The 18,805-nt window shown below is 34.1% G+C and overlaps 2 protein-coding genes across 2 annotated transcripts in view; one reads left to right on the top strand and one right to left on the bottom strand.

The window, feature by feature from the left end:
• The window catches only part of STS (steroid sulfatase), a 215,700-nt gene extending 207,124 nt beyond the window's left edge, over positions 1–8,576 (bottom strand). The window contains exon 1 of the mRNA XM_074300196.1: positions 8,446–8,576. Coding sequence (XP_074156297.1) covers positions 8,446–8,561 — 116 coding nt within the window. The 5' untranslated portion in view covers positions 8,562–8,576. The remainder of the gene's footprint in view (positions 1–8,445) is intronic.
• The window catches only part of PUDP (pseudouridine 5'-phosphatase), a 161,930-nt gene that overhangs the window by 19,659 nt on the left and 123,466 nt on the right, over positions 1–18,805 (top strand). The window lies entirely within an intron of this gene.

An 18,805-nucleotide genomic window follows, 5' to 3' on the forward strand; every position in this document is an offset into this window, starting at 1 on the left:
AACTGATTCTTCCTTCCTTTTTCCCCTTCCACTTTTTTTTTTTTTTTTTTAAATTTTTGAGCCCATGACAGAATTGTTAAAATGCTCCAGGCATGTAGAAGTGCCTGTGTTCCAAAATCCATCATCTATTTGTATGTACATATCTTAACCATTGTCTATCCATTGTATCAGTGCTTATATACCAATGTTCTATTTTAGTCAACTGCACCTTTCCTACACTTGTTATATATTTTACCATCACTTTCACCACCCAAGATTATAATTAAAAAAAAAAAAAAGATGAAAGGCAGCAAAATATTCTATGCAAATTTTTATTATCTACCAAATTCCCTTTAGACAGTGATTTAAGTGCCTGGTATATAATAGTTGATAATCAAAGCCTGTTGGTTGATTGATTACACTGTTGTAATTATGTGTATTGAATAGCATAGAACTTAAACACTTAAAATCAATGTTAATCAAATCATGAAGAGAAATAGATAGCAAAATTGTAATCTTTAAGATTTCTGTAGGTTTCTTTCAGACCTAATCAAATCAGATTAGATCTAACAAAACAAAAACAACCACCACCACAAAAGCAAGAAAGTTAGAGGAAACAGTCAAAGGAACTTCTACTCTGGGCTTAAATCTGTCTAAAAGGAAGAAAAGGTTAAAAATAAATGGTAATTTAAAAAAAAAAAGAAAGGAAGGATGAAGACGAGACCCTTTTCCTTGGATCTCTCAGCCTTTGTACATGATTCCATCTTTATTGTTTTCTCCCATAATTTGCTAATTGGACTGACTTCTTCTTAGTTTTCATTCTATCCTTATCCAATGATAGCTTCTCTACCTTCCAAACATATCCAAATCTTGCCTATTTTTATCTATCATCAGAGATAGATGTAATCTTAACTATCATTATACTATATTTCTCCTCTTTCCAAACTCTAAATCCGTCCCAAACTAAAATCCTTTTAGTCTCAGTCTCATTTTAAAATCATATTCCTTTATTTTCTCAAACTCTAGCATCTGACTTCATTATTTAACTAACCTTCCTCCATCAGTCCAGAGCACCTTTTCACCATGTGGTCAAAAGATTGATATTTTCTCAGGTAAAACAATTGTTATTTTCTTAGTGTCACACAATTGGTGGGGAACACATCTTCCTGACTCCAAGGTAAATCCAGCAAAATATTCTACTCAGATTTTTATTATTTAGCAAATTACCTCTATGTAATGTTCTGTTATCTCCAAAGACTGTCGATTGCTCTCTGGGAGGAGATCTGTTGTGTCAACTCAAATCTCTGGGACAGATTCTTCTTTCTGTAGAGAGCCCTTGTCTCCAGACAGTTGCCGCCAACTCTGGTCTAGAATGGAGAGTCTTCTTCCTCCGGAGAGCCACCTCAAATCTGGCCCAGACAAGAGACTCTTTCTCTCAAGTGCCGCCCTCTTTTATCCTCCTAGAGAATGGGCATGGGATAACACAAGGGCTTCTGGGAAAAATTACTTCAACCAATGAATTTGTTCCTCCTAAGCATGCAAGCTCCTCCCCAGAAGTTCACAGGGGTTAAACTCCCAATAAAGGCCAGAACTAGAGAATTGTCAAGTACCAACTTAGCACTTAGTAAGACCCTAATATCTCATTATCTCATTAGCACTTAGTAAGAACCTAACACCTTTAGACAATAACTTAAGTGTCTGGCATATAATAGTTGATAATCAAAGCCTGTTGGTTGATTGATTTCAATGTTGTAATTATATTCATTGAATATTAGTGATTTATATATAGCCAAATTCAATGCATTTTCTCAGGCCTTATCCTTATTGGCATATCTTCATCACTTTATACTGTTTAATACCTTCTCTTCCTAGAAATCCTCCATGGGTTGTTTTTGTTTGTTTTGTTTTAGGGGTTGTTGGTTTGTTTTTGTGGTGATAGTATTCCATCTTGATTCTTTTCTTATCTATGTGGCTGCTTTTTGGTGTTTTTATAGAGCACTCTTCAAGACTCTTTTTTCTCTTGAGGATTTCATCATATTCTATGAGTCCAGTTGTCAATTATATGCAGGTAATTCCCAGTTATATGTATCTAGCTTCAGTTTCTTAAATACTAGGTCCCATTCAACAACTGAGTTTTAGTTATTTTCATCCAGTAGACCCATGCACACCTTAAAGTTCACAGAACTTTTCTTTCTTTCCAAATTCTCCACTTTTTGTTAACTTCCCTATTTTGGTTAAGGGTGTAATCTGTTTTTCTAGTTACTCAGATTCCCACCCTCAAGAGACATTCTTCACTAACTCTTATCTTGATTAATTTTTCACCCCTCTCATCCAGTGTAACATGCCCTCCTGGCAGTTACAATTACTACACCCAACAGAGTACCTTTGACCACTGTCCTTTGCAGTGTCAACTCTACCCGGCTTGCCTCCTCTGAGGCCTTCAAAGGTCTCTGGCCACGATCTCTTGAATCTATAGTTTAATAACCAGTAGCGCACTCAAAAACAGCCACGTGTAATCTTAAAAGCCTTTATTACACCTACTCACACAATGCCCTGACTTGTCAGTTCCCTAGTGAACACCTGGTCTGAAGGCCCACATGTTCTCTACCAAACTCCTTACCTCTCAGTTATCCATCAGCTTGGCTTGGCTACCCCAGCTTAGGGATCCAGGTTAAAGAGCTCCAGGTTAAAGAGAGTGACTACTGTCTGCAGTGGGTTTATAAAGGGACAGCCAATCATTGAGAGAGCTGTCACCCATTACGAAGCTATCTCAGTATGGCCAAGATCCCACCCACAGGGCAGTCCTAATATCCACAGAGAATACTTCTGGGCCACTCAATCTCCTGTTGCACTGTGGCGCCGCCCATTTAAAGGACTCTAACAATTCCCTTCTCTTGTTTTTCGGGAACCGCACATCTCATCAAGCTAAACTTTTAGCACCAGCTATAGTTCACTTGATCCATGAGATGACAGAGTGTTATGCCCAAGGAGGTACAAAGCAGCAGATCAGTAAAAAGAAGTATGACAATGAGAACTAGGTTCAACAGTGGCCCAAGTGTTCAACCCATTCATTAAAGTCATACTCATGGAGATAATAAGCCAAAGAGGTTGGATGCCAATGAGGTAGGATGTCAACACTGAGGTGGGAAGTCAACAAGGTAAAACATCACAATTCTAGTTAACAACTAAATATCAGTGAGGTAGGTTGTCACAGTTCTAGTTACATTTATCACAATTCTAGACCAATTCTAGTTTCTCACAATTCTCTATTGCATTTTTCACAATCCTAGAGCAATTCTAGTTTCACAGGTGCACATAAGCAAAGTCATGTCCAGTAACATTGTCTCAATAACAACGGCAGGTGGGTGTGTTTGTTTTTCACCCACTAATTTAAAAGCATAGTCCTTCAATAGAAAGCATAGGGCAAAGCCTCTCCCCAGGCCACCATATGGCAAGTAGCCATGGGAGAAGCAAGCAGGCCCATTGTCCATTTACAGTCTTTATATTGCATATCACCCAAAACAGTCCATTTCACCTTGCAACACTGGAACTGTGTCTGCTGTCTCTGGTGTCACGGTCAGGAGGGACATTGCTGCCATCAGCATCTAGAGGGCTGCTGACATCTGGCCGGTCCCTCTGGGCTGTTGTCTGGTCCTTCTCTTGGATCCCCAGGTTACAAATGTCTCTGATGGGGATGAACTTTGCTGCTGGATCTGCACCTAGTAAGGAATGTACCCAGGGCCCAACTTGGGCCTTTCCAAATGCCATCCAGGCCTTTCCACATCACAGTTGTTGTCAAAAAGATTAACAAAAGTCAGACAAAATTTAGTCAGTCTGTCACTTAGCTGTACTTTCTGTGTATGCCCGAAGTGCATTGATAAGGTAAAATGCAAAGAATTTAAAAATGTAAAACCAAATAATTTAAAAGTGTAAAACCAAAATAGATTAAAAATGTTAAGCCAAAATAACTTAAAAATATAAAATCAAAATAACTTAGTAATGTAAAATCAAAATACTTTAAAAGATGTAAAATCAAAAGTGTTTAAAAATGTAAAATCAAAATTTAAAAATTGCAAGCAATCACATATATGTATTGCCACATCTTGTGCATATCCCAAAATTCCCTTCTCTTGTTTAGAAGAGAAGATCTTGGGGATATAGTCTATGCAGTAATGACTTTACTAATAGGATTATAAGAAATGCTAATGGGATGGGCAAAGTCAAATTCAATGCAAAAACATCTAAAGGCAAAATATTTGTAAGCTAATCCATAAACTGTCTTAAATGCATATGAAATTTCTACAATGGGAAAATGGTTGATCACATGTCTACCTGCTTCTCCAGATTGGAATGAAGCCATAATGTCCATTGGTCTTAAAACATTAAATTTCAAACCATAAGGGTTTTGTCCTATAGGGAGTATAGGTGAGTGAAAGAAAGATAAGCTGTGTAGCTTTTTGCCATGCTCCTAGCTTCTTTAGTTATCACAATTTGCAAATATAAGATTCTAGCAGCCTGATTATAAATGTTTTGAAGGTCCACTCTGAAAATGGACATGTAGGGTAGATTTATTGGAGTACTTTCTCACTCACTCTCGAAGTTCATAAAAGAGCTGATACCTTTTCAGTGGTCTGCCACTCATACAGTTAATGGGGAAAAAAAAATTAATTCTTTTGCCTAAAAATCAAACTTTGAGTTTCTGGTACTGAATTGTACTTCAGGAGTGTGAATCAATAAATCTGATATTACTTTTCTTCCTGGGTCAAAGATCACACACTACCTGTTTATTCTAGTGATTAAAACAGCAATTTTCCAAACCATTCTAAACATAAACATTGTTTTATAAGTACTCATAGGGGGTTGGGAAATCAAGCCCACCTGTGGAAGTAGAAAATCCATGAGGTAAGAAAACTCTCCAAAAGACGATCCTAGCAGTTTTACAAGTATAAAACTCCACTCTCTCCACGTGTTCATTACCAAATGCCTTACCTCTCGGTTATCCATCAGCTTGGTTTGGCTACCCCAGGTTAGGGAGCCAGGTAAAAGAGCGCCAGGTTAAAGAGAGTGACTGCTGTCTGCAGTGGGCTTATAAAGGGCCTGTGAGGTCACACACACAGCCAATCATCGAGAGAGCTGTCACCCATTACAAAGCTATCTCAGTATGGCCAAGATCCCACCCACAGGACAGTCCTAATATCCACAGAGATTACTTCCGGGCCTCTCAATCTCCTGTTGAGCTGTGGTGCCCATTTAAAGGGCCCTTACAATCCAGTATTATGTTTTGCCATCTGGCTCTTTGTTTTCACTCACATTATCCTCCCTTACTCTTCTACTACCATTTATGCCCTCATCACTTCTTTCTAGGATTATTGCCTTCTAAATGGCTCTTTGACCTTCTTCTTCTTTCCTCTTATTTTAATTTAGTAGCTAGATTGATATTCCTAAATCAATCATATTATTCCCATGCTTAGCAAACTCTGAGTTTGAATAAAATAGAGTCCTCTGTTTGACTTTTTAAAGCCCTTCATCATCTAGCTTCATTCTATATTTTCAAGTTTGTTTTATTTTGTTTTACACTTCTTAGTGTGTTGTATGGCAGAGCCAGTTACTGTTCCCTGTATATGACATTACTTTTGCAATCTTCCTGCTGTTACCTAAACTATCTCCTAAGATGGAAATGATGTACTTCTTCAATTCTTGTCTAATAGAATCCCTAGCTTCCTTCAAAACTCAGCTCAAGTCCTCAAATTGTAGTGCCCTTTCACCAGAAATTACATTACCGCTATTTTTTATTTCTTCTTTCTATGTACATATTGTCACATACCTTCCTCCCTTACTGTACCATGAAAGCAGAAACTGTTTTGTTTTTCTCTTTGGATGCCTAGCACTTTACACAGTGTTTAGCACATAGCAGGCACTCAATAAATATTTGTTGAATGAGTAAAAATGAATTGACTCTGAACTTGTCATGCCAGAATAACTATATTTGCTTTTTTGTCAATACTAAATAGACTGCTAAATCACAGAAATTCCAGAAAATTCCATCCTTGTAAAAGAGACTTTGTGGATTATTTAATCTGTCTCATGTAAGTAATCTTCTCCCCAAAATCTCTGACAAATGATCATAAAGCTTACATTGTCAAAGAGTGCATTATTTCACAAAGCTGTCTATTTCTATCCTTTAATCCTAATTCCTACTCTTGATCCACATAGAATATCTAATTCCCTTTCTATATCACAGTTCTTCAAAATTTGACACCCAAAGTTTTCTTTAGGCTAAATGCTCCCCAATTTCTTCAAACTAAATAACCTCCTATGTTTCTTCCTATTTCAGCATTTCTATAATTCAGTTATTCTATGGCAGAAAGATTATATGGCTCATAATTGCACTGATGCTGCCACCACTCTGGTATCTTTATTATTCACCTCATACTTTTATTATAACTATAGCCTTCTGGTATATTTGCCTCCTTCAAAAGTCTCTTCCCATTCCATTCTTTTATTCAGCCTCACCTCCCTACTCAGTAAACTCCTATGGCTTCCTGTTTTGGATTTTGTTTAATATTTGTTACATACAAGTAGTAATGCCTAAGGGATATGTTTCTTACAGTTTCCTCTCATACTCTGTTTCTGAAGCTGTGTTTTTTATTCACTTATTCAATTTGTTAATGAAATGCAATGTTAGATTTTAAATTTTATATTTGCTTTTCTGAACTGTGTAAGAATTTTAGGATTAATTTGGATAAAATGATGGTTTAGATTAGTTATACTTTATGATGATAATGAGGAACAAGTTCTTTTTCTTTTGTAATAAAGAAAAAAAAAGGATCTAAGCTACTATGGTCATTTTTCGTTTTTTTAATGTAGTCTTTCATAATCATCATGATTTAATGTAATCAATTATTTATAGAGTGGTATAGTGGAATGTTCTTATTTGATTTCATCACATGTTTTCCTCCATAGCCCTACCTGTCCTCTGTAATGTGTTATTATGGCATTTTAAAAATTATAATAAGTTCAAATTCATTTTTGTGGTTTGATTTTTTTTTTTACATCACCATATTACTTAATATAATTAGAGATAACTTTTTAAGAAGAGGAAATTATTACTCTATACTTTCATTTGTTACGAATTTGGTTACGATTATACGAAGATTTATGTTTGATTCCGATTTGGTTCCGATAATTTGGTTATGATTATACAAAGATTTATGTAAATGCTTTGCTTTTTGTACCTCAATCAGGCCTAACAGCCTTTTGAGAACATCTATTTATAAAATGTATTCCACTTATATATTGTAAGAGTTCATACATATTTTAATAAACTTTTTGTTCTTTACCATACCATATTCTCAAAGACATTTTTATTTTAAAAAAATTTATACAAAACATGTTAGCAAATACTCTTAATTATTTTAATTATTTAACTTAGAATAATGCAGTTAGGTTTGTTATGACTATATTGTAAAGCTCTGGGAATAGTTATAGCTGCAATTTTTTTTTTTTTTTGCATAGACACTGTGGTTGTCTTTATTATAATGTGTATTCATTCAAGATGGAATTCAAGAAATAATTTTAGAAACAAAAATTAAAGTATTTTTTGATTTTTAAAGCTTTTTTCTCTGAAATTTCAAGTTAAAATTATCTACCTAGTAAAAATAGGTTTTAAAATACTACATACATTTTACAAACTTCTCAGTTTAAGTATATGTTTTAAAAATCAGTATCTAAGTATAAGTTATTGATACCTTTATTAATTTAGGAATTAATGCTATTGAAAAAATGACCTTCCCATCTTCTATCTGTAAAATCACTAGATTATTGCAGGATTCAATCATCAGTGTGTGTTTGTGTGTAAATTATAAATTATAAATTATAAATAATGTATATGTATACATATATATGCACAATTATGCACATGTGTATATACATATATACATACATTTTATATCAAAATAACCATATTCTCTTTCTTTAAAGAGAATCATCTATTAATGATCCCCCAGAGAACCTTATCACTTTAAAAAATTACTGTGACACAAGAGAGCTGGAAAAGGAAAACAAGAAACTAATAAGTAGGAGAAAAGAAATACATGTGAGACTAAATTTCTGTTATTTCTATTGGTTAAAAAATGATTTTAAAGACTAAATAATGCAATAAATAGGAATCATCATCCATCTTGGGTCATCTGCTTTTTAGTCGTTATCTTTTGGGTAAATTCATCAGCACACAAATTTTTAGTCTTTCCATCTTTCCTAGATGCAACAATGTATTACAGTTTCTATTATGTAAGAAATTGTATATCTTACACCTATCGTAAATTTAGAAAAATAGACATCTTTTCTTTCCTTTCTTTGTAATTCCTTACTTCTAAAAGGTATCATATTAACAGTTGCCTGTTTAAAAACACTTCACAGTAAAGATTAGCTTCATTTATTCTTTAAAACTTACACATAGACACATACCTCTTTGTTATTGTTAGAACTTTTCTTCCATTTCTTACATTCTTGTCTTCACGTTCAAATAAGAGCCTTATTTCACACTCCTCTTTCTTGCTATGGGGCCATATTCTACCCCACATACATTATTTCTCTTCTATAAAGTATGCCTTAAATCTCATATCCTTCATAATTAGAAGCAAGAGAAGAGTAAAACCTACTTTTAACTGGGAATATGTGGGTGGGAGTAGGATGAAGGCTCCCTTAAATGCTGCAGTAATGGGACAGCTGTCCCTTAGGTTGCTAAGGAAGGGTGGGGCTGAGTAGATAAGATTTAGTTATGTTGTCTCTGTAAAAGATAGCCACAACTCTTTGGAAGAGTGAGTACCTATATGAAAATGCAATATGAGGCATACCACAGTGAAGCATTTCTAATTTTATTCATTCTTTTAATTAATATTGAGTAGCTGTCTTGTATATAGCATGATTAAGCATACAAAAAAAAAAAAAAACCCCTATTTTCTTGTCATTATATATCAAATTTGTTGTATTTTGGTTAGGTTGCTTATTTGAATGAAAAAAAGTATTTGTTAAATTCTTATAATGAATGTACCAGGCACTCTGTTATATTCTGGGGATTCAAATACAAAAGGAACGCTGAGTATAACCCCAAGAAATTTACATTAATGTGGGAGAGACAACATCCATTGTGATCAGGGAATTTTAGTGTAGGGAGTTGCCAGAATAGAGAGAGGCCATAGGGCATACTTTAATAAAAGTAGTATTGATTTGATCATAATTCTTAGAGGAAGATATAGAAAGTAAATGTGGGGAATATATACATGGCAACAGAGAAAATAGCAAGTTATATGGGGTAAGAGAACATGAAGCATGGTCTAGGGCAAGCTAAATATTGTGGTTTAGGTGAGTTCCTATTCATTCAAGACAGCTCAACTTCAAGGTAGAACTCCAAATTTTAGTGAATTAACTTGGAAAGAGAGCCTTTGTCATTCATTGGAGCTCCATAAATCTAGTGGAGGTTCATAATATGACATTTAGCCAACTTTGGAGCTTTAGTTAACTAATGCCTTGCCTTACAAGTTAACATGATAGATTCATTAGTTTCTCTTTCATCAGACTATTACACCACCATTTGTTTACAAGACAGAATGTGTCACTGTAATTGAGCCAAGTTGTAGTTTCAAGTCTTGACATGAACTTTTAAATATCAGCTATCACTAATGTTGGCAGTTTTTTACTTGGTAATTCATTTTAAACTAATGGGTGATGGTCAAAGGAAATTCAGACTTTAATTCTCATTGATTTTTTTTTCAATTGGATTTTGTATGATTTCCAAACTTTTTTCTATCATCTATTTATTTCTTCTTCCTACTAACCTTCCCTCTCGCTTATTAAAAAATTGTGAAGGTAATAATATCTTTCTTTGACTTTTCCTATTATAAAAATGATTAGATTCTGTTATATACTATCCATCCAACAAGGTTGAGAAGAGAATTAGTGATGATAGGCAAGGTAGTCAGTGAACAAGATGCTAATAATAAGAGCTAATATTGGGGAAAGGCAAGAATGAAAGATAAGATTCTTTTAGAGACCATATTCTGACAGGGAAGAAAGAAGATGATACTAGTCAACCACAAACTAGCTGTAATGAGTGACTTTGCAATTTCCCTATTTACTATTTCAAATCTTAAAAGGATAATAAAATCTAAATAAGCTCTACATACCTGTAAGTACAAAGTGAGATGGCCATTTAATTTTATTATTTATTCCTTTTGCCCAAATTCAAAGTGGAGTTATGTTGGCACTGACTCCAAGATTCTGGACCAGTATCAGAAATATTTAGGTCCCATTTATTCTAAAGTTTGGATTGCCATCCTTTCTAGGCACTTTATGAAGACTTAATTTCTTCTTTGAAAGACATAGAACTTTTACATTAATTTTGAAAGCCTCCATTTATAGAGTACCAATCAATCTCTCTGTCTCTCTCAACCTCCCTAGATTGTAGGATATAGAGCAAGAAGAATTTTAGCCACCACCAAATCTAAGTTCTTTTATTTTACCAATAAATAAACTGAGCCCCAGAGAAGTTAAGAATCTTGCCCAATATTGCAAAGGTGTTAAGTAGAAGAATTTGTTTTAAAAGTCATCTCTTCTGATTTGAAATCACAGGCATCCTTGGCTACCCTTTTCTAACACTGAACTATTTTACTAATATCTCCTGACTCACTGAATGTGATGGACAGTCAGAATATTCTATCTCCCTGCATCACCCCTGCACTGACTAACCTCTCTTTGCTTCCTAGATTTGATCCTTTGGTCAATCATTTCAACTTGGCCAAGCCTCAGACTTGGATTATTCTCATTATTCACTTTTTAAGCTCCTAGTCATGCTTTTTTGTTTTGTTTTTGTTTGTTTGCTTTTTAACATAGGGAAAAAACCTCCAAACCATAAAACTGATGGCACCCACCACAAATTTATGTTATGAAATTTCAGCTAGACCCTTACTGCACAAGACCATCCTTTTACACGTCTCTAAATCAATTCACTATTCCACTCATCTTTTCCAAACTTTTCATCACCTTTCAAATAAGCCCATACACTTCAGCTGAAAGTTTTGACTTATGATTCTTTTTTTAATTTTTAAAGCTTTTTTATTTTCAAAACATATGCATGGATAATTTGACAACATTGACCCTCACATAACCTTGTATTTCAGATTTTCTCCTCCTTCCCTGCACTCCCTCCGCTAGATGGCAAGTAATCTAATATATGTTAAATATGTTAAAATATATGTTAAATCCAATATTTATAAATATATTTATACAATTCTCTTGCTGCACAAGAAAAATCAGATAAAAAAGAAAGTAAATGAGTAAGAAAACAAAATGCAAGTGAACAGTAACAAAAAGTGAGAATGTTGTGTTGTGATCCATATTCTGTTCCCACAGTGCTCTCTCTGGGTGTAGGTAGCTGTCTTCCTCACAAGATCATTGGAACTTTGCCTTAAAATTTGCTGAAGAAAATTAATAACTTTCACTGAGCTTCTTTTCTTTGCCCAGATCTTTCCTAGTATCCCTTAATGCTGGTGCCTTACCACTTACCCTATCTATATCTTGTTTGTATATAATTGTGTGCATATTGTCTCTTATTTATTGTGATCTGAGCTTCTTGAGGGCATGCATTGTTCTGCCTATTTTGGAATCTAGTTTTTAGAAGCACAAGTCTGGTGGTAAGACTCAATAATTGCTTACTGATTTGATAATAATATAGATGTGATATGTAACCAAGGCAGACTACCAGAATATTTTCTAATTTATTTATTTTTGCTATATGAAAAAATGCATTTCTTAATACAAGCTTAAGATTACATTGGATTTCTTGGTTTGTAAATCACATTGCTGACTTACTGAAGTTGTTGGTCACTAAGATGCCCTGATTTATATTTTTGTTTTTCTGATATTTAACTTCTATCTAACTATACAAGTCCCATCATGTTTTTTGTGAAGCTATTTTTTCAATTCATGCTTAAGATTAGATATCTCTTTTTAACTTAGTCTTATTTGATTTGGCTTCAGATGTTTAGAGGACAAACATAGTTTTTCATAGTTACTGTTTATATACAAACAGGATAGAGATAATTGAGGAGTAGTAAAAAGTCTCAGTCTGCTTTATTTATTTATATACTAGTTTAATGGGCTTATACCTTATATTGAATACATTCCATTCATTTGAACAAACTGAATATGTCAACAGTATAGTAAGATAGGATTTTTAAAATATTTTACAAAGGAACCTTGAATTAAATACGATTTTTCTAAAAGAAAATGAAAATAAATGCTGGATTCAATATCTCTACCTATTAAGCTGAATAATTGATCATTCTGATGAGTTATATTAAATGCTAACAAAATTTTTAATTTGCAAATGATCATTCAATTAAATTATTAGTAGTAATCTCAATTTTAAGAAATCACATTCATTATTTTTCTTTACAGTTCAGAAATTATAGCTTATCAGCCATATGACGTGATTTACCAAATTCTTAAATGCTTTGCTCTAACCCCTATATAACTAGCTTCTAAATTTGAAGCAAATATTACTGAAATGTGACTCATTATAATTTGATCCTGACTATTTTTTGCTCAGTGTTTAAGTCTTTCAATACAAAGAAGTAGATTTTATAAGTGGGTTCACTATTAGAAGACATAAAATGCCAGAAAAGTACTTTTAAAAAACATCATTCCTGGCAACTGAAAAACTTATTTTGCAGACTTGTTGAGTTCATCTGTAGAAGCACCTTTGAGTAGTGGTGATCCTTTAAAACCTGGAGAAATAAATATGTTCAAATATGTTTTTAGCATATGTGTTTGTGTGGCTGTTTAGTAAATAAGCTGTATATAAATTCAATGTCTCTTTTACCCCAATGTGCTTTTCACAATAACTCCTTTTTGCTAGAAATGCCTTCCAAAAATATACCCTCAACACAGCATGACCATTCCATCTTTCCCTTTTTTTTATGCCTTGCATCCTCTTTTTTCCCAAATATACCTTTCACTGTCATCTGCCCTTCTTCCAACCAGCCTTATTCTCATTGTCTAGTACTTACTTAAATGCAGTGTAGAGACAAACTTGCTTGTGCCATATACTTGCAGTTAATGTCTACAGTTTTTTTCTATATGTTTCTATTTTTGAAACAGATGTCATGATTTAGTAAAGTTGACATTTATGTTTTTATTATTGGCCTAATTATTATTTCCATAAGTCTTTCGTTTCTTCCAGCGTCTGATGTTTCCTCTTTGGTTGGAGCATGGTGCTAATGTGCTTTTATGAGAGCAATTTCAGCAGCAAATGATATGTTTGAGATTTACCACTAGATGATGAGAGAAAAAATGTTTGGGTTTGGCATCGAATGTTGGGTTCAGTTATGTGAAGAATTCACAATGGACATTCTCTTTGGCAAAAGATAGGTTTATTTAGAAGAGGTTACAGACAAAATGAAAAGATAATATAGACACTAGAAATGGTCGATATGAAATAAAGTTGGGAGAACATATAGTTAACAAGGGAAGGGGTTTTACCAATTAACAATGGAAAGGACAAGTTCCTTAGTGGAATTCACAATTAAGCAGAGAAAGGGGATAGTCCCTGAGGTGGGAGCATGCCTCTTAATTGTCAGGCTAAGTCCATAGAGGTTTTACCACCTTAAAAGAGTTAGTTAGCTATAAGAAAGAGAAAAACACTATGAGACCTAATGGACAATTGAGAAGAAAGAAACCTTAAGGCATGGGGGAAGGGGGAAGGAAAAGACATCAAGAGAGAACACAATGGCAGACTGACAACTTCAGGGATTTGACATAACTTGGTTTTTTGGCTGGCCACAGTAAAGTGGTGCTAATTGAGGACTTCTGAAGAGAGTAGGACTATAAGATTAAACTGATCCCCATAATTGCCTTTCCCTGTTTGCCTCAGGAAGTAAACCTATCAGTTCTTCAGGCTGTCTCTGCTAACCTCATGTAGTAACCTAAGACCTCACTACTAATTAAGAAGTCAAGGTTTTATCCCTTCCTCCCTCCACAGTCATAAGACAATTTCTTCCTCATTGTTAGCCACATTACAAATGTGTTCCATTAGTCATTCTACCTACAGACATACCCAGGTGTGTGTTTGCATGCATAGTTATCTGTGTGTGCATGTGCAAGTGTGTGTCCCAGCATTTCCCTACCTCCATTCCAAAAACAAAAAGTTCAATTGACCCAGCTGTCCATTCAAACTGTCATTATCTATTTCACCTCCTCCTCTTGGTCAAATTTGTAGAGAAAATCATCTCACTTGCTACTTCCATTTCCTACCACATCATTCTCAACCTTTGATTTCTAATTTATCTTCTTGAGAATGACTTTTGCACCTCCTCCTCTTGGTCAAATTTGTAGAGAAAATCATCTCACTTGCTACTTCCATTTCCTCACCACATCATTCTCAACCTTTGATTTCTAATTTATCTTCTTGAGAACGACTTTTGTGTAAGATCACCAATCATCTCTTAATTACTAAGCCCAATGATTTTTTCTCAGTCTTTCTTACTTCTCTGCAATTTTTTAAACTGTGTGGTACCCCTTGCCCTGGATGTTCTCATTTCTCTTGATTTTTTTGAAATTGTGCTCTCCTATATTTCTTTTTATACATCTCTGGACTATTCTTTTTTAGTCTCCTTTGTTGGTTTATTCATATACCAATGACTCCCAAAGTTCATATATTATGTATTACATTACATATCTATATGTAATCTCTCAGAATTTCATTCCTACATAGTCAACTTTCTTGCAGTCTTCTCCTCCTGGAAAGCCAGAAGCATCTCAAATTCAACATGTCTGAAATGGAGTTTCTTTTCCCCACTACACCTATCCTTCTACAGACTTCCCTATTTGAATTGAGAACCACCAAATTTTCCATATTTGTAATTTCGGTATCATCTTTGATGTTTTTTTTTTTCCTTCTATACTCCTAATATTTAGTTTCCAAGTTATTGTGATTTTTCCTTTATGACATTCCTAATTTTCTTGCCAATCTCAGTCTGAGTGCTTATTGGGTCATCTTTCTAATTACTTCTGACTTAGGCTACTATATTTATTGGCTTTTACACCAATGCTATGTTGTGATTGGCTATGATTAATAAGCATTAAATGCTCATTCTATGTCCCATCTTCCTTTCCAGCTTTCTATTTTATATTATTATACTTCACAAAGTTTCTATTTCAGCCAAATTGGACTAAGGGCTGTTTCCTAAACTCACTTCATTTTTCACTTCACTGTTTTTTATATAAGCTCTCTTCTATGCTTTAATTACAGGCCCAAGTGTTACTTCCTGAGTTAAGACTTTCTGGTCCATCCAATTGTTTGTCTTCTCCTTCCTTAATTTGTTATTACATTTCTTTTAGGACATGTATTTCCTCAGTAGAATGTAAAATTTCTTGAAGCTGTTTTATTATAATTTTCATTAAGTTTTATAACTGTCTTTTATTCTTATATAATATTAATTTCTGAATATACCATTCCCCCACAAACCTGCAAAATGAGCTTCCTTGGTAATGAAGATTTTTCTAAGTTGAGTAAGAGAGACATTTTTGTTTTGTTTTGTTTTGGCTTTTTTCCTATTTAAAATTTTTTTTAAATTTAATTTTTAATATACATTGCATTATGAATCATGTTGAGAGAGAAAAATCAGACAGAAGGGAAAATACCATGGGAGAGAAAAACAAAACAGGAAAAAGAAGTGAACATAGCATGTGTTGATTTACATTCAATCTCCATAATTCTTTTTCTGGATGCAGATGGCATTTTCTATCCAAAGTCTATTGGGCTTGCCTTGAATCACTGAACTACAGAGAAAAACCAAATCTTTCATAGTTGGTCATCACACATTCTTGCTGTTATTGTGTACAATATGTTCCAGATTCTGCTTGTTTTCCTCAGTATTAGTTGGTGTGTAATGTTTTGGTTAGCTTTCTGGAGGGCTCCAGACCAGCCTTGGTTTCAGCAGAATAATCACAAGAATAGTCAGGTATAAAGTCCAAAGTCTTTATTGTCTATTTCAGTCTCCCAGTCTTCATCAGCAGTCTCAGCCAATCAGCCAGTCAGCAGTTCACACATCAATGTAATGTCCTCCTTTCTAGAGCCCCCAAGTTGGGGTGACAATATGTACCATTGTCCCCCCACACCAGGGTGGATTAAAATATAATGCCCAGACTATCTCTCTGGAGGCTCTTGGGACCAGTCCCAGCCCTTGGTCTTAGTGGAGAAGTGATGAAGGCAGGAGAGCCACTATGAGGTTAGTCAAGTATTCTCTACTGTGGCTGAATTTGTCCCCATTTATATACTCTATTACAATTAGATCAATTTATTATACTGAGTATAAACCAATCATTATATCACTAGGTAACCATTATTTGCTGTAAGATTAAATCAATCCTACTGAACTAGAGAACTATTAATCACCATGCTAAATTAGATAACCATTGTCTTATCAATTCCACCGAGTTAACACCTTATTGTAAGAATCTTTGCCTCAAGAATATATCTTCAGAGTTCTGGCCCATTACATTGGTCTTTCTAAAATCAGCTTGTTCATTATTTTTTAATAATGATTTTAATAGTATTCTATTATCTTTATATGCCACAAGTTGTCCAGTCATTCAATTGATGGACATCTAGTCTTTTCCAATTCTTTGCTACCATAAAAATTAGTTGCTACATTTTTGCACATGTAGGTCCTTTTCTCTCCTGTATTATTTCCTTGGGCTACAAACCCAGTAGTGTCACTGCTAGGTCAAAGAGTATGCAGAATTTGATAGTCCTTTGGGCATAGTTCATTTCTTCATTTGAAAATTGTCTGTTCATATTTTTTAGCCATTTATCAATTGGGGAATGACTTGTATTCTTATGTATCTGACACAGTTCTTTTATGTAGTTTAGAAATGAGACTTATTAGAGATAATGTCTGTAAAGGGTATTTTCCCCAGCTTTATACTTCCCTTTTAATCTTGTTTCTGTTGGTTTTGTTTGTACAAAAACTTTTAAATTTAATGTAATCAAAGTTGTCCATTTTGCCTTTCATAATGTTTTCTTGTTCTTCTTTGGTCGTAAATTCCTCCCTTCTTCACAGATCTGATAGTAAATTATTCTTTGATCCCCTAATTTGCTTGTAGATTTACTCTTTATGTTCAAATCATGTATCCATTTTGACTTTAATTTGGTATGGGGTGAGAGATATAGGTTTATGCCAAGTTTCTGATCTTTTTTCCCCCCCCAGTTTTCCCAGCAAATTTGTCAAATAGTGAGTTCTTATTCCAGAAACTGAAGTTTGGGAGTTTATCAAATACTAGATTACTATAGGCCTTGATTATTATGTTGTGTATATTTAATCTATTCTACTGATCCAGCACTATATTTCTTAAGCAGTACTAAATGGTTTTGATGACTGCTGCTTTATAATATTGTTAGAGGTTTAGTATTGTTAAGCCACCATCCTTTGTATTTTTTTCATTAATTTTTAAAAATATTCTTGATCTTGTGTTCTTCCAGATGAATTTTGTCATTTTTTCTAGTTCTATAAAATAATGTTTTGGCAGTTTGATTGGTATGGCACTGAATAGGACCAATTTAGGCAGAATTATCATTTTTATTATATTAGCTTGACCCATGAGCAATGGATATTTTTCCAGTTGTTTAGATCTTACTTTATTTGTATGAGAAGTGTTTTGTAATTGTGTTAATATATTTCCTGGGTTGCAAATAGATATTTTGACTATAGCTGTTAGCTTATGTAACATTTCATACCTAGAATTTCCCACTTTTCAAAGGAAAGAAGTACACTTTTTATTTGGTTGTTTTTGGTGTTGTCATTTTTTTTTTCCATCTTACTGAAGGTCACCCATGTAGTTGATGGATCAGCCTTGAAACCAGGAACAATTAGGTTCAAGTCTTATGTCTACTACATACTATCTCTATGACTCTGTTCAAATTGATTAAACTTTAATTGTTTTAGTGGATTTTATTTTATAAGACTATTAATTTCAGAAAAGTTGCCAACATGTAGTCATAAAGGGAATTTCCTCATCTATTAGCATCCTGTTGTAACAAAATCATAGGTTGTTATTTGTCCTTTGTTCTAGAAGAGGATCAAAACAACAGGGAGACGATGTCATGACATGTAAGTGGGTTGGATTTATGTGAGAAAGGGCTTTGCAAGGTCACCTGCCTCATTTTCCTTTCCAGAGCCACTTGGGTCCAATGGCAAGATAGAAATCAGAATGACTGGAGATGGCCCTGGATGCAATGGGAGACCTTGGCCTTTTTAAGCTAAGATCTTCAATAGACCTCAGTTTGTCTGAGGCTACACCCATTCAGAGAAGAGGGGAAGACCTTCAGGATTTCTGGTCAAAGCAAAAATGACTACTCTTTACATTTAATCTGAGTCCATTTGGATCCAAACAATGACCAATTGGGGCTTGGCCTAGGATCTCTTCTTGGTGGCTAATGAGAATCAGATTGATTTTGGTTTAACCCATTGGTCCTTAAGAAAGAAATCTAGCTAGTAAGTTCCCATATATATTTTGAGGAGTTCAGAGTTTCAAAAGAGAAAAAAATGATGTTTTTAAGAACACCTATAGTAACAGTATAATATCCTATATGAACAGAGGGAAAAAAGGAGGGAAAGAAGGAAGGAAAAAAGAAAAGAGAAAAAAAAATTAAAAGTACATAGCAGAGAATAAAAGAAAACTTAGAAGGAAACAGAAAAACAGGGTAACTTTGAAAACAATGTGTAGTATTTAGCACATAGTTTGCCTTTGTCTTTTTTTTTTTTCCTAG

The sequence above is a fragment of the Sminthopsis crassicaudata genome, chromosome 3, assembly GCF_048593235.1.
Source record: "Sminthopsis crassicaudata isolate SCR6 chromosome 3, ASM4859323v1, whole genome shotgun sequence".
Taxonomy (NCBI): Eukaryota; Metazoa; Chordata; class Mammalia; order Dasyuromorphia; family Dasyuridae; genus Sminthopsis; species Sminthopsis crassicaudata.